We start from the raw sequence: 15,791 nt of genomic DNA on the forward strand, positions 1-15,791 counted from the left end.
ATCACAAAATGCAAATGTTATATATCATATTTTGTAAAAAAAAACTATCATACTAGACCATCATTATTTATAAGCTAAGTATATATATATATATAGTTTCAAACAAGCAAATAAGTTGAGTTTTGATTGCTGAGCCTGGGGGAATTTTAGAAACTAAACCAAATCGGTGGCCTGGCCCTAAACTTCAGAGTTGACTAAACATTCATCTACATTTTTGGATTAACCATGATGTGATCTTGCATTGCAGTTAGTTACAATCAAACAATGTTGTTCATGCATATTACCTTGATGCTTTTATATTGATGCCAACCACATGAACATGTGAGATCAAGAATAAAAAATCGTTAGTTTTCTCAAAGTAATACTAATAATCTATAACAAACATAAAAATACTAAAGTATTTGGGAAAAAGTTATACATTTTTAAAGTGGGCATCCCTCATACTCAAATATCAAAACATGAGATTTTAGGGCTCTACTTCCTTCGAATAACGACAAGGATCTACTTTCTTCCAATTTCAAAAAATGAAAATCCCTAAAAAGTTTTGCTAAAACTTATTGATTTTAGGGCTCCACTTCCTTTTGAATGTTTTCACTTTTCCTTGTGAGGTTTATATTTTCGGTTTCCTGACTGAGTTTTTCACAAAAGCAACACTAGATTATGGATTTTAGAACAGACACATATTGGGTTTTAAGTCTGACTTCTGAATGAGTTTAGAACAAAGGTTTACTAAAAACAAGGATTTTAAGTTTCTTCACTAGGTTTTCACTTCATTTTTTCGACAAAAGCAAGAAAAGATTTATGGGTTTCTTGACCGAGTTTCAAGAAGAAAGAAATTTTCAGACGAATGATTTTGACAATTAAGTTTTTTGATTCAAGGATTTGTTTCCCGATTTTCTAGGATGCAATGCATGGCGTGTATGTAAGTTTCATTTAGGTTTCCTGTAAAAATTAATTTATTTGTTATTAATTTTTTAATTTTCCTAGTTAGCAATTTTATCCTAGTCATAGCCTAATAATCAACAAAAAAGGGGTTAGAGAGCTTAATGTTCCACGTCGTCAAAAACTAACGACCCGTCGGTTAGAGATGAAAATCGTCGGTCAAATGATCATATTAAGTTTTTTTTTCTAAACTGGAGGGCAACATTGAGAGAGAAAAAAAATGAAGAGACACATTGCGGTTTTTTTTTTCTTGAAAAGTTGAGGGTCTGATATACCTTTTGCCTTCTTATAATTATTATAAGCAAACTGAGACGACTTGTTTTAATTAAAAGAAAAATAGTAGTTTCTCGAGTACAATAATGCCTATGCCAATGCCTTGCCCATTCAGTAAAGCATAACGAGTTCATGACTTTAAACAATTTTCAATTTTTATTTACTTTAAATTTTCTTAAAAAAGTAAATATTTTATGTCCTTTGCATGAAAATAATAACTCTTAAAAACATAATAAATTGAATAAAGTTTTTCTTTTCCCTATTTTGCGTAGATTTTTACAGGGTTAAATGAAATTCAATGCCTGCCTTCTACTTTATATGGCTGCCTCAAATTTTGCTTGGTATTGTGATGAAAGTATGCATGCTAAGGTATTGAGTGATTGTTTGGCCAAAAAAACAACAGGCAGTTTACAATGTAGGAGAAAACAGCATTTTATGATCTAGAATTACAGAGAAGCAGTGGATTCAAAGAAACCATTTTTTTCAGCAAGAACCGAGTGGTATGTTTGAAACATGTCAATGAAAAAGGGGAAATGTATTAATACAATACAATGTAAATAACTTTTCGCAGAAATCAGATCAATTGCAAAGCCATTGTGGCTCACTTTCTTTTAGCTTCAGTTGATGTAGTACTTCTCAGCTTTAGTGACAAAATAGCTCAATAGGGTGGCGGAGGATAGATTCCGGCTGGGGCTGTAACAATCATCACAAATTCAGATAAAGTAAAAAAAAAATCAAGATTGACAGAAGTGCACAAGCGATAGCTAAGCAGAAATGTACCTGGTGGATAGCAAGGTGAAGGCTGAGGAGGAGGTGGGTATACTTGTGGAGGATAAGTATAACTTGCAGGAGGATAGCCAGCGTATGGAGATGGTGGATATGTTGTTGTTGTAGTAGGAGGATACGAATTGTAAGAAGATAGGCCGAGGGCTGCATATGGCATCGGAGTCGGATATGGAGCTGCTGGTGGATGAGCATACGGTGTGACCTGGGCTAAGGGGGCAGATGGTGCATATCCTGGAAATGACGGAGCTCCTTTTGTCATCCAGTTTTGCGGTTGCTACAATTGAAAACCATGGCATGGTTACTCGGTCAGGCTATACAACAGGATATCAATGATATATGGAATGGAACTTACTCTTGCATTGGGGTAGTACATTATTAGTCTAACTTCTCCTGAATGTCTGTAGCAAAAGAAATCAATCGGAGATGTACGAGGCTATGGTTATAATATATATACCAAACCTTGTATTTAACTAACCTGCCAGTTTTGCTTTGAAGAGGCCAGGTGCAATCTTCAAAACCTTGGGACAGAACTGTGTGGAGTTGAATCCTGTAAAGCAAGTCATAAAACTGGATTTAGCTACAGGGTTTAGGGAATTTTTTGTTTTAATTAAATGGAAAGAGTGAATCTTACCTTCCACTGCCGATAAAATCATCGGCGACGAGAGTGTTGCTGTTCCAAACCCCCACATTCAACTCCCTGAGGCCTTCAATAAGTGTGAAAATGAACTTCTCTTGAAAAGTAGGATTCCTCCCTCCATCTAATTACAAGATTCGTCAACTCGGGAGATTTATCACTTGAAAATGATGTCATATTAATTAGCAAATCAAACACCAAAAGAGACAGATTAATTACCTGTGCAGGTTTTGGTTCGATACTTGGCACTCCCATAATCTAGACATACATAAGGATCCTGTCTCGATACCCATTCCTTGTCTTGCAAGTTATAACATCCAACAACTGCATAGGGAATATTAGAATAAGAACTCGAAGCAGTGAAGACGATTAGGAACTGAGGTTAAATCAAATGTATCACTATCATACCTGTAACCTCCAAAGTCAGGCCATGGATTCCCGAGATCGACATGATCGCAAGCGTGAAACCACTGTATCCCGATCTAAATCCTTGGTGTTACTTTGAAAATATACAAAGTATTAATTCCTACTACCAGTAGCATTTATAGGGATGAACGAAACAATCTCTATTAGCAAAAGGTTGACTGAACTCTTCTAGTCATCCAGGTGAGCTGTATTAACCATGGGGTGCTTTGGATTTTTAATGGAGAAACCAACCAACTTGCGGAAGTGTGAAGGAATAGGATAAGCATGCCATTGCGCGTTAATTGAGAAGAAAAATCTCCAATGCATGCTAATGCAGTAAAGTTTAGTAAACAATTACGGCCTCATGAAATGTTCACAAATTTAGTCATTTTAAAGATTAAATTCTATTCCAAATTGTAGATTGGTGAAAGTCAACGGAGAAAAGGGGGGAGGGGGTATCTTACTCCTCCAGAGTTGACAATGAAGCGCTTCGCGTAAACTCGTTCTAATGGGGGAAGTCAATGGTTCTGTTGCCAACAACGTGCCAACTCAGTTTTGTTAGCTGATTCTGGTATTGACTTTCAGAGATGTTGCTAGGCATCCGACTGCCTTATCTTCATAAATCATGACCATGTCAAATCTAATAATTAATCACTATAATTATAAGCTAAAATAATAGTAGCATTTATGCAGGTAAGTTTAAACAACCAGCGAGTAAAAGAATAAATGCTCTGGGTCGAAAGAGTTGCCGAGTGACCCGACTGGGGCTTCTTTAGACTTGGGCCATTCTTGTCTGGGCTAAGCAGAAACTTGAAAGCTCAAAACTTGGCCTTCGCTTCTCCTCAGCCTGTTTTGGTTCAGAGGGAGGAAATCAATGACTGTCTCTGGGAGTAATGTTAATAAGAAGAATTTTCCTTCTTTCTTTGCTTCCTGTGTCTTTTCTTATTTTCTACCGTCGCAATTAGTAATCTAACAAAGAGTAGAAACGTGTCTTAATCATGCAAGATTTTTGTTGATTTGGACCTCTCAAAGACGGACGAGGACATGGTTTGAATTGTGAAGCTCAACTCATTAGTCATTAGGATAATCAAACTATATTATCATCAAAAGATATGATTTCTCTTCCTTTTGCTCATTCTTCTTATGTTCATGTCTGTGAAACATTAGAATTATTTAATAAGATGTAATAACCTTCGAACAGGAAGAATAAAAAACGGAGGTTAACATAGGCTGCATTGACCATGCATAATTATATTCAGTTCAAACTCCATAATTTGTTGAATTCATATATTTCAAATATTATATCTTCATCTTCGAATTTAAAATCATGCAAAACTGTTCAAATTAGCATAAAGGAAAATATTAAACTGATATAGAACCAACCATAAGAGAAGGATAGGATTGACAGATCAATTCTGGAAAGTTGTTGCAAAATGATGATTTATTATTGCTTAAATTATGTATTATTTTATTATTAATTACTCATTGATTAGTTATTTTAAGTTGTTAATTTGGACTTTTTTCGTTCATAACGTAGGACAATAGATTCTAAATTTTTGTTAAAATTGATGAAATTGTGCAATTTTTTATTTTCTGGAGTCATGACTGGATTTGTGGGCATGACTTGAGACATGACGCATCTGATATGGCGTCCAGTCAGCAACTTGGAGGGAACAGGAGATTCAGCTGCATTTTTCAAATTTAAATTAGGATTTATTTTTAATTTTAGGAATTATATTTCATTATTATATTTTAGTTTGAATATAATCTTTTAAGGTTGTTGAGGACTATAAAAGCCTCAATTCATCATTGAGATCATTCACTCTTGAATTCTCTTGTTTCTTTCTTTAGTTTTGTAAAGTTTTAATTTTTCTTTTACTTTTCTTTCTTTTATTTTTTTTAAAGATTTTCTTTTAAAAATGCTAAGTACGATTTCTATCATACTTAGCTAAGTTTTTTATAGCCAAAGGTTGAAGCGATGACTCAATTCCTAACATGAGAATTGAAAAGTACCTCATACCCTTTCGGGTTAAATTCTCAATTTTCTGGAAACTAGATTGGTGATCGGTCTTTCTTAAAATCAAAACGTTTTCACTTCAAAAAAAATTTTTGGCTTGGATGTTGTGATGGATTAACGTTGGGATTATAGAATCAATTGATTTGAATTCCCTTGAACACACTTAGAGATGGCACGCGAAGGGAAATTGGGATCAAGTTCGACTTTCATAGATAAAACATAATTCGAGTTGGGTTTTTTCAAGTGCTTTAGAACTATTTTGAGTTAATAATGATAGTTGAAGTTAATCTGAACAAGGATTGCGATTAGTAAAATAGATTTGGAAAATCAATCACCAAAGAGGAAAATGAGCTACAAGAATTGAACCTTGTGGATTCAAACCATCATTTAACCGGAGGAAAATCTTATTCAATGATTGATTAGAATTTGAGGCAAAGCGAAAGCTTGAGGCTGTTTTTAATCATCTTGAATTTTTACATTTTCTTTTAATTTCTTTCAATCTTTATATTTTTTATAATCTTTCAAACCCCCCATTTTTTCTTTTACTTGTTATTATTTGACTATTTCAAAAATCAATAACAACCAATTCAGAATCTTCCTTAGTCCCTGCGAATCGACCCTTACTCTCCCTACTTCATTGCCATACATCCCCGTGTGGAGGGCACTTTGGTGGGATGAGGACTGTTGTAAAGGTCCTCCATTCCACCTTCTACGGCCTACCTTATTCAAGAATGCACATGACTTCTATAAGTTATGTGATCGTTGTCAGCGCACTGGGAGCATATCGAAGAGAAATAAGATGCTATGGCAAAACATTTTGGAAGTTGAGCTCTTCGATGTATGGGGGATCGATTTTATGGGACATTTCCTATCGTTCTTTGGTGATTTGTACATACTCTTGGTAGTATACTATGTTTCCAAATGGGTTGAACTCGTGGCCACATCTCACAATGAATCCAAGACCGTATTGAAATTCTTGTACAAAAACATATTCACGCGTTTTAGAGCACCACGAGCAATTACCACTGATGAAGGTACTCACTTCGACAACAAATTAATTTCCAAGGCTTTGATGAGATACTGGGTGTGTCATATAATTGACATGGCATATCATCCCCATACTAATGGGCAGCCTGAGGTCTCTAATCGCGAGATCAAGCAGAATCTTGAAATGGTGGTCAACTCAAAGCGCAAAGATTGGTCGTCGATGCTCAATGAGACATTGTAGGCCTACCGTACAACATTTAAAATGCCACTCGGAATGTCTTTATTCAAGTTAGTTTATGGAAAGACGTATCATTTTCCCGTGGAATTAGAACACAAAGCATTTTGGGCCATTAATAAACTAAATATGGATGCGTAACTTGCTGGAGAAAGAAGATTGTTAGAGCTTAATGAAATGGATGAACTTAGAGCTCAAGCGTATGAAAATGTCCGCCTTTACAAAGAAAATACGAAAAAATGGCATGACAGAAAATTTTTGCCTAGGTAATTTTTTCCTGGACAATAAGTATTGCTTTATAATTCACGACTCAAGCTATTTCTAGGCAAGCTGAAATCTTGATAGTCAGGATCGTTCATCGTACATCGAGTCCATAGCCGTGGCGTAGTAGAAATTAAGAACATGTATGATGGGTCAACCTTTAAGGTGAATGGTCAACGACTAAAGGCGTACAATAGAGCACCCATCCTGCGTGATAAATTGACGTCGTTAGTTCACGATGCCCAAGAGTTTGCCTTTCTTCCCTGAACAAATTTGGTTGCATAGGCAACAAAAATTTTTACTATGTACATAAATAATATGTTTTTATTTTATTTTACACGAGTTGTATACTTTTATTTTATTCTCTAGTTTTATTTCTTTTTGCAGCAAGGATACACGTGGTAGCGTAGGGTTTGTGCTCATGCATGGAAGGAGGAGAAACCCTAGAATAATGGTTTTGGTGGCACTTTTGAGAGGGAAAAATATTTTTCCTTTATTATATTACTTTTAGTCAAATCAAATATCTTCCCCATTAATATAATATCTATTTTCCCTTTATTGATTTATTATTTTACCCCTAAAAAACCACCCATTACCCAAATATTTCTCCAAAACCGCCTAATTCCTCTTTCTCCACACCGTTCACTCATTTTCAACTCAGTCTTCTTCATCTTTTCTTTCCTTCGATTTTACACCTTTCACCAAAACCCTCCATTACTGCCATGAAAATCCTTTGTTCTTTCCCTAAATCTATCACAACAAACATCATGGCCTGATCCAAGAAGAATCCAGGTGCTTCTACATCCTCTGTCGCGGCTACACGTTTCGATCGCTTCCAAACTGCCAAGGCTGAGGCAAAGTTCAAGGCCCTGCAGAAGCGACAAGTTTACTTGGAGGATGACTTTGTCTTCCCTAAGGCTGGAGAAGAACCGTTTAGGCTGGAAATAATGAAAATTGTTCGAAAGCATAAGTGGGAGAAATTCGCCCGGCACCTAAAGGCAGTGGCGCCGACAATTGTGCGAGAGTTTTACGCCTACCTAGGTGACCCATCCTAGCATTTTGTGTACATTATATGGAAATCCATATAGTTCACTCACTCGGTCTTAAACTAATACTTTAAACTTGACAAGGTGAAAGAACAACATACAAAAATTCTTGCCGAGACAGATTAATAAACATACGATGGTGTGTTGGAGGATTTGTGTTTTGAATGGGCAAAGTTTGAAGGGAATGAGCCTAACCGTAAGTGTATGGATCGTCGAGCCCTTAAGCCAGTATCCAAATTATGGAACCACTTTTTGAAAGACAGACTGATGCCTACCTCACACAACACGATAATATTGGTAAGGCGATTGATGTTGCTGCACTTTATCATTTACGGGCGTACGATAAATGTGGGTGAGATAATTTTTGAGCAGATCCACGAGTGTGCAAAGAGGACCCGAGGTAATATACTCTTTCCCAATTTAATAACAGCTTTGTGCATGAAGAAAAAATTCCCTAAGGAGCCTTTCGAGGACTTTATCAAGTTGAAGGAAAGCATCACCAAAAGAAAGATGCCCGAGCTGATGAGTTTTGATGATAACGCTCCGCAAGAGGAATGACAGCAATGGTCACATCCACTAGGGAGACACGAGAGATGTTGGAGCGTTTGGAAGGTTACATGCAGACCTTCTTCAACTATGCCAAGGCTAGGGATACCTAGATGAATGTTTTCTTCAAGGAACGACTTCTAGTTACCAAAGAAGACCTGCCATATTTTCCCGATGAAATCCTACGCCAATCGCTACCTACAGGAGGCAATACAATTCATGCCTTGGCACAAAATGTTCCACCCGAGTCCCTCATAGATGTCACTCCTCTTGTCATGCATGTCTCCCCCATCCATGAAAAAGGCTACGACCAAACATATGGTTATCTCAGCTCCTCCCCCTCATCTTCTTTCTAGAACACTCGCGAAATCCTACCAGAATTCTTTGATGATGATGATTTTATTCAGTACCTGACCAACCTACTACTGAACAAGTATTTGAACATCCACCGGATCTTAATGTTGAACCAACTCTTGACCCTGAAGCAAGTCAACCTCAAGAAGTCCCTACTGAGCCCTCGCATACCGAGGAGATGCCATCATCTACTAGTCCCCCGAGTATGCGACATTGTCTCAATCGCACAGTTGGTCGTATTGCTATGTCATCTCCTTCTTCGTTTCCTTAATGAGACACTAGATCTGAAAAAACCCCTCCTCTCCAACGTCGCAGAACCTGCGCGTCTAGTCAAGCCTTTCCACCACAATAAGGTAATTTTTCTTTCATTTGCATTTGCATTAGCAATTTAGAGTATTTTTCATTACGTTAATATTCATGCATTGAGGACAATTCATCCCTCAAGTTTGGGGGAGGTATTGTACTCCATACTTAGTTTTTTCATTCTTGATAATAATTGGTTGAAAATTTTGTTGTCATGATATGAGTTTCATTAGGATAGTTGTTGGAAAAAGTTGATGATGCCTGATGATGAAAGAAAATTTTATTGCCTAGGCCATAATTATTTTACATGACTGTTGAAGGCTAGAATCGACCTTAGGACTTGATTCTTTGTGACTCTTTGAACATGATTGTATGTTTTCTCTGCTTAAGGTGCTTAGAAATTTTTTAGGAAATAACATTTTTCGTGTCGTGCCAATAAATGTTTGAAAGGCTAAATTGAACTCCTTAATATTTTGAATTGTGTGAATTACAACAACAAAAAATGCCTCGACATAACTATAGAGGGACACTCCTCTATGTGTTGGCATAGCCTGGAAAATTTCTTAAATAAATGGTTGCCTTAGCATATGAGTGAATGAAAGTAGTCACATGATGACTCTACCTGACTAGGTCGAGAGTGGAAGGTATGCTCCCTCTCATTTAGACTGTGAGATAGTAGTTGTGATGAGCTGACTCCCCTTGAAGTATGCATAAAAAACGTTGAAGTTACATGTTAAATAAATAGGAGTGAAACTATGCTTGATGAATAATTCGATTCATTGACAAAATAGAAGCGCTTATTTATGAGTTTTCTAACTATGTTAAAGCATATACTACTATACAATCACACACACACACCAACAAAGAATCCTGACCTAGGAAACGTACTTGACTTCTCGTACAATCTACCATGTTGAGGCTAAACTTTTTGTTGAGGGATAAAATTTTAAACCATAGGATTGTCCTAATTTTTTTGCTTTGCCATGGTAATTTATTTCTCTACTGCTTATTATCAATTGCTTGAGGACAAGCAATAACTTAAGTTTGGGGGTGTGATAACTTCGTAAAAACACTATGTTTTCTGTCTTTTTACTTAAGTTATTGTGTGTCTAAAATCGTTGTCATAGCATTTTAGTTGTATTTAGGTCATATTTGCATATGGTTGATAAGTTTTACCTAAGAAAGATTTATTTGGCTTAACTGATGCTGTTGAGGAAGAAGGTTCTTTGTTGGATGTGTTGATAAAAGAAATAACTAAGGAAGAATTTATTTGCCGAGACAAAACAATTTCCCAGGGCTAGAGGAACATAAAAAGATGATAGTGAGGAACATATTTTTTCTTGTCGAGGCAATATTTATCTTGATGATCCGATGTGGCTCAACAACTGCTGACATTATTTGCCCAGCTTCATCCTCACGTGCAATCATGCCCTCATCAAGGAAATTGATCACTTCCAGCCGTTATATCATTCATAAAATGGGTAAGTCAACGAGGGTATTTAGGGAATTTTCAAAGACACAAGACCCTAGAAATTTCCACTATTAATACCCCATTATAGCTCTCAAAAAAGGGAGACAATCAAGGAGAGGATCTACTATAGGCTTGGAGTAAGTGGTCGCATCACCTTATTTTCCACAGTTCCCTGCTCAACCGTCCTTGGTGTCCTCCATAGACGGGCTTTATCGGAGCAGCAGTCAGGCCCTCGAGACTGGATGGCCGCTGGAGCAGGCATGATGGTGGTCAGAATGTCACGGCAGAGCTCTGTTTGGGAGTGTTTCTTCATTTGTTCTTAATTTCCATTTCGCTTAAATGACTTGTACTGAATGTTTAACTTTGTATGATATTTGTCGCACTACGAACTATTTATTTGGTGTTGGTTATGTTTTGATGAAATGTTATTTGAATGTTAATGAATGATGAAGTTTGCTGATGCCTAATGTTGTTTTGTTCATTGTTTTAATATTTTGCCTTGACAATGTAAAAGCTTTTGAGAGATTGCCTGGTGCCTCGGTAAAACATTCTTAGACTTTGTAAGAGCATTCGAGAGATTGCCATTTTTCTAGGAATAGATGCCTAATATCGAGAGAGGTAGGGTAGATCTACGTGAACAACAGAACTAATCCGGGATGGTGAGGTTCTAATTCGCCTTAGAGATATGGAAAGGGTTTTATTCAACTAAAAGGGGTAGCTACTTGAGTAGGATAGGAAACGATTGCAGTTTACGTTGAGGGGTATTGCCACAACAACAAATTGACAAACAATGGTTGTAGTTCCTTCCGAGTAGTATTGTCATAGCAATCGTCCTTGAATACTCTAGTAATCCTGTCGGGCAGCCTAAGCATAGTGCATTAAATCATCCTTAGCGTGAAATAATTTCTCACCATAGCAAAACTAACCTAAGTGCTCCATAAGAAGTCTGATTGTGTGAGGTTTTTCCTGAATATATTAAGCTCGACGTTTCTATTTGCCTCGACTATTTTTATTTGTTTACTCTTGCAAATTTTCCTTGCCTCAACCAAACTTTTATGCACACCATACTTCACAATATTTCTTGCCTCGACAATACTTTTAATACCATAATATTACACAAAATAATATTTTTAATTTTATTGATTGATTTATCACTTACTAATAGTATTAATTTTAATACCATAATATTACACAGAATCATATTTTAAATACGACACTCATTAATAGTGTTAACTCAATTTTTATAATAATATATAAAATAGTAGTTCAAATATTATGTTCGATATTCTGACAAAATATAGTTATCACAAAATGCAAATGTTATATATCATATTTTGTAAAAAAAAACTATCATACTAGACCATCATTATTTATAAGCTAAGTATATATATATATATAGTTTCAAACAAGCAAATAAGTTGAGTTTTGATTGCTGAGCCTGGGGAATTTTAGAAACTAAACCAAATCGGTGGCCTGGCCCTAAACTTCAGAGTTGACTAAACATTCATCTACATTTTTGGATTAACCATGATGTGATCTTGCATTGCAGTTAGTTACATTATTTTTATTCTTTGCAAATAAATGCATGTAGCATTGGATCTCTATTAAGTCATACTAGCAGATTTCTACAATGAACATCTCCCTTAATTTGGTTTTCACCTCAGCACTCGATTTTCACGCTGATATGTGGGTATTGGAGTACTAGTATTTCAGGACTTCCACGTGTGTTGGAACATGCCAATCAAAGGCATGGGATACTTGACTTCAACAACTGCATTTATTTGGGTTGCACCCACCTTTCCACTTATATCAGAAACAACCCCACCTCAATGTTAGCCCCAATTATAATTAGGCTAAACAAACTTCGAAACTTTACCCTATCCAATTTCCAATTCTCCTAAACTTGTCATGTTTTTCATAAATTTTAGGTCCCAATCTAATTTGATGGTTTATATAACAACTCTTTTGTTCTGGAATATTGTAGAATAAATTTTAATAAAATAAATTATTTTAATATTCATCATTAAAATAACTCTTTTTTTTATTAAAATAGCAAAAAAAAAATTAATTCTTAAAACGACACTCGTTTCTATCACATATGATAATAACACATTTACATAACAACCAAGGAAATGTCTTTATTTACGTGACAGGTCTAGAATAACGTAAGTATTTGGAGAAACAAACTTATCACGTAAACAAAAGCTCTTTCTTAAGGAAGAGATTTTCAAAAAAAAAATTATTATATTACCGCCCTATGTAATAAATATGAGTGTTATTTTGGAAAATAAAATTTCTTAAATATTATTTTTATAAAAAAACATCATTTTAATATTTTAACCGTTATTTTGCACTCATCAATTTTTATTCAATTTAAATAACATTACTTTTTAACCTTCATATCATTACATTGTCATAAAATATTATCAACGTCATCATACAATTTCAAATTTAATGATCTAATGACCATATTAATGTACAAATTGAGTATTCCTTAACCCTCCAATTGAATCTTTAATTTCATTGCATTTAGATTGTAATGCCTTAAGGCAGAATTGACTCGCTAATATAATAAATCTTTATTCAGAATACAAATTAAAATGTAGTATTAAAATTGAAATATTTTAAAATTTAGTGATAAATTATTTTAAATACAGAACTGTGAATTCACGTGGCAGCTGTTTGGCAGCGTCACATGTAAATCCAATAGTGAAAGCAGAAAGACAGATATCCTAATGGCAATAACCTCACCGAGAAAAAAACCAGAAATTAACAAAGACTATAATGGCGGACTTGGATAGTTGGAGTGGGTGGAAGCAGTTGGTCAATGGAAAATGGGCCAAGTGGCATCAACAACCAAATAAAGAGCGAGTTTATCAACCGTACAGAAATTTATAAAACAATTTTTTGAACGTTGATATTTAGGTGAAAAGCTCTATTATTATACCCCCAATTCTCTCCCTTGGGTTCACGTGATTCTGAGCTCCGACAGCTGCTCCCCTAGCTAACGTGCTTTTGTCTTCATATTGTGCCATCTAAAGTTGTCTTCTCCCAACACTTTGCCCTATCTGATTCATGGGAAAGAGACGGACTACTGAGCAAGCTTGTTGCTTTTGAAAAACACATAGTGAGAGAGCTGAGAAGGAATGCTGAAGAAAATACAGCCCCGTCTTCTTCACAGGCTCTTCTACATTTTGTTGTTAGTATTACGTAGTACAATTGCTTCTGCTGAAGCTGCAAAGCTAATGCCATCCCCTGAGGCTACTGCCCTTCTGGGTTTTCAGTCCAAAGCAGATTTGAGAAACCATCTCGGGTTCTCTCACAATGAAAGCTTTCGCTTCTGTGATTGGCAAGGAGTCACATGTTACCAGCAGAAAGTGGTACGTCTAATTTTAGAAGATCTAGATCTCGGTGGCGTTTTTGCTCCCAACACATTGTCCCACCTCACCCAGCTCAGCGTTTTGAGCCTCCAAAACAACTCCCTCACAGGTCCGATTCCTGATCTTTCAGGCCTCGTCAACCTCAAAACCCTCTTCCTTGATCGTAACTTCTTCACTGGTTCCTTCCCTTTTTCTCTTCTTTCCCTTCACAGAATAAGAACTCTTGATTTGTCCTACAATAATCTCACCGGTCCCATACCAAGCAAGTTAGCTTCTCTAGACCGGTTATACTACCTACGGTTGGACCGGAACCGGCTAAACGGAACGATTCCTCCTTTGAATCAGTCTTCCCTCAAAGTCTTTAACATTTCGGGGAACAATCTAACAGGTGCTATTCCGGTGACCCCAACGTTGCTACGGTTTGCATTCTCTTGTTTTTCGTGGAACCCTGGTCTTTGTGGAGAGATTGTCCGCAAAGAATGTCATCCATGGCCAAGCTTTTTTGGTCCCACAGCTTCGGTTGTGCCGCCGCCGCCGCCTCCTACGGTGGCTCTTGGTCAAAGTGCAGAAGTGCATGGGGTGGACTTGGCTCAGCCTCAGCCAAGTTCAAAGGAGCACAAAAGAACCGCGATTATTATAGGGTTCTCTACTGGGGTGTTTGTTCTTATCGGTTCTCTTCTTTGCTTTGTCATGGCGGTAAGGAAACAGACAGATAAAAAGCAATCAACGGCTGCGGTTGAATCTGATGACGGGGCAGCTACAGCAAAAGCTGTGGCGGTGATTCAAATGGAGCAAGAAAATGAGCTGGAAGAGAGAGTAAAGAGAGTGCAAGGAATGCAAGTAGCCAAGAGCGGGAACTTGATATTCTGTGCGGGTGAGGCGCAGTTGTATTCGCTGGACCAACTAATGAGAGCGTCAGCTGAGTTGCTTGGGAGGGGCACCATGGGGACGATGTACAAGGCAGTGCTTGATAATCGTCTGGTGGTGTCGGTCAAGAGGCTGGATGCAGGAAAATTGGCAGCCACAACAAAGGAAACGTTCGAACAGCACATGGAATCAGTTGGGGGCTTAAGGCATCCCAATTTGGTGCCTCTCAGGGCTTATTTCCAAGCCCAAGAAGAGAGGTTTCTTATCTATGATTTCCAGCCCAATGGCAGTCTTTTCTCCCTCATTCACGGTAACAGCTTCATCTTATTCAATTTGATTGGGTTGGAAACTTCCCAAAAACATGGGGATTAAGCGATGTAGAAAATCATGTCTCAATTTGTTAACTCCAAATTGTTTGTGCAGGATCGAAATCAACAAGGGCAAAGCCGCTTCACTGGACCTCGTGCTTGAAAATAGCCGAGGACGTAGCACAAGGCCTCTCCTACATCCACCAAGCATGGAGGCTTGTCCATGGCAATCTCAAGTCCTCTAACGTCCTTCTTGGCCCCGACTTTGAGGCCTGTCTTTCCGACTACTGCCTCGCAGCCCTAGTCACTTGCGTACCCGACGAAGATCCTGATTCCATTGCATATAAGCCTCCAGAAACTCGCAATTCGAATCACGAGGCAACATCAAAATCCGATGTTTTTGCATTCGGGGTTTTGTTGTTAGAGCTTCTGACAGGGAAACCTCCTTCCCAGCACCCGTGTCTGGTTCTGGATGAGATGATGCATTGGCTTAGGTCATGCAGGGAAGACGACGGAGGGGATGATGAAAGACTAGGGATGCTTATTGAAGTGGCCATTGCTTGTAGTTTGAGCTCTCCCGAACAAAGGCCCACGATGTGGCAGGTTTGGAAGATGTTACAGGAGATTAAAGAAGTAGTATTAATGGAGGATGGTGAATTTGACCCACTTTCTGGGATGTGTTAAATTAATTTATGATCGATGTTACCAGCATGTAATTGTAGTACTGTAGTATGCAATAGAGAACAGTGAAACCAACATATTTACACTGCAAGATAACAAATGCAACCGCTGCTATTTGTTACCATAGGAATTCATTTCTGACATTACGTTGTTTCATATTCATGGCCCCTACATCCACACGGGTACTTTCTTAAGCCTCCATGTCTATGTTCTTTTCTTTCATTATCTCACATACAAGAACTTTATCATCATCATCATCATCATCATCATCATCATGATGGCAGTTGCAGCTGAT

The 15,791-nt window shown here is 37.2% G+C and overlaps 2 protein-coding genes across 2 annotated transcripts; one reads left to right on the plus strand and one right to left on the minus strand.

Moving 5' to 3' along the window:
* Positions 1 to 1,811: 1,811 nt before the first annotated feature.
* On the minus strand, positions 1,812 to 3,122 carry LOC120216573 (elicitor-responsive protein 1-like). Its single transcript, XM_039213940.1, has 7 exons — positions 3,044 to 3,122; positions 2,855 to 2,959; positions 2,633 to 2,759; positions 2,477 to 2,548; positions 2,354 to 2,399; positions 1,996 to 2,275; positions 1,812 to 1,908 (listed from the first exon to the last, which is right to left on the minus strand). The coding sequence occupies exons 1-7, from the start codon at positions 3,084 to 3,086 to the stop codon at positions 1,874 to 1,876; spliced, it is 708 nt and encodes a 235-aa protein (XP_039069871.1). The 5' UTR covers positions 3,087 to 3,122; the 3' UTR covers positions 1,812 to 1,873.
* A 10,269-nt stretch (positions 3,123 to 13,391) lies between these two features.
* Positions 13,392 to 15,559, plus strand: LOC120216617 (probable inactive receptor kinase At5g67200). The gene is made up of 2 exons (XM_039213977.1): positions 13,392 to 14,817; positions 14,931 to 15,559. The coding sequence occupies exons 1-2, from the start codon at positions 13,407 to 13,409 to the stop codon at positions 15,497 to 15,499; spliced, it is 1,980 nt and encodes a 659-aa protein (XP_039069908.1). The 5' UTR covers positions 13,392 to 13,406; the 3' UTR covers positions 15,500 to 15,559.
* Positions 15,560 to 15,791: the final 232 nt, after the last annotated feature.

The sequence above is a fragment of the Hibiscus syriacus genome, unplaced genomic scaffold (assembly GCF_006381635.1).
Source record: "Hibiscus syriacus cultivar Baekdansim isolate YM2019G1 unplaced genomic scaffold, ASM638163v2 tig00110162_pilon, whole genome shotgun sequence".
NCBI lineage: Eukaryota > Viridiplantae > Streptophyta > Magnoliopsida > Malvales > Malvaceae > Hibiscus > Hibiscus syriacus.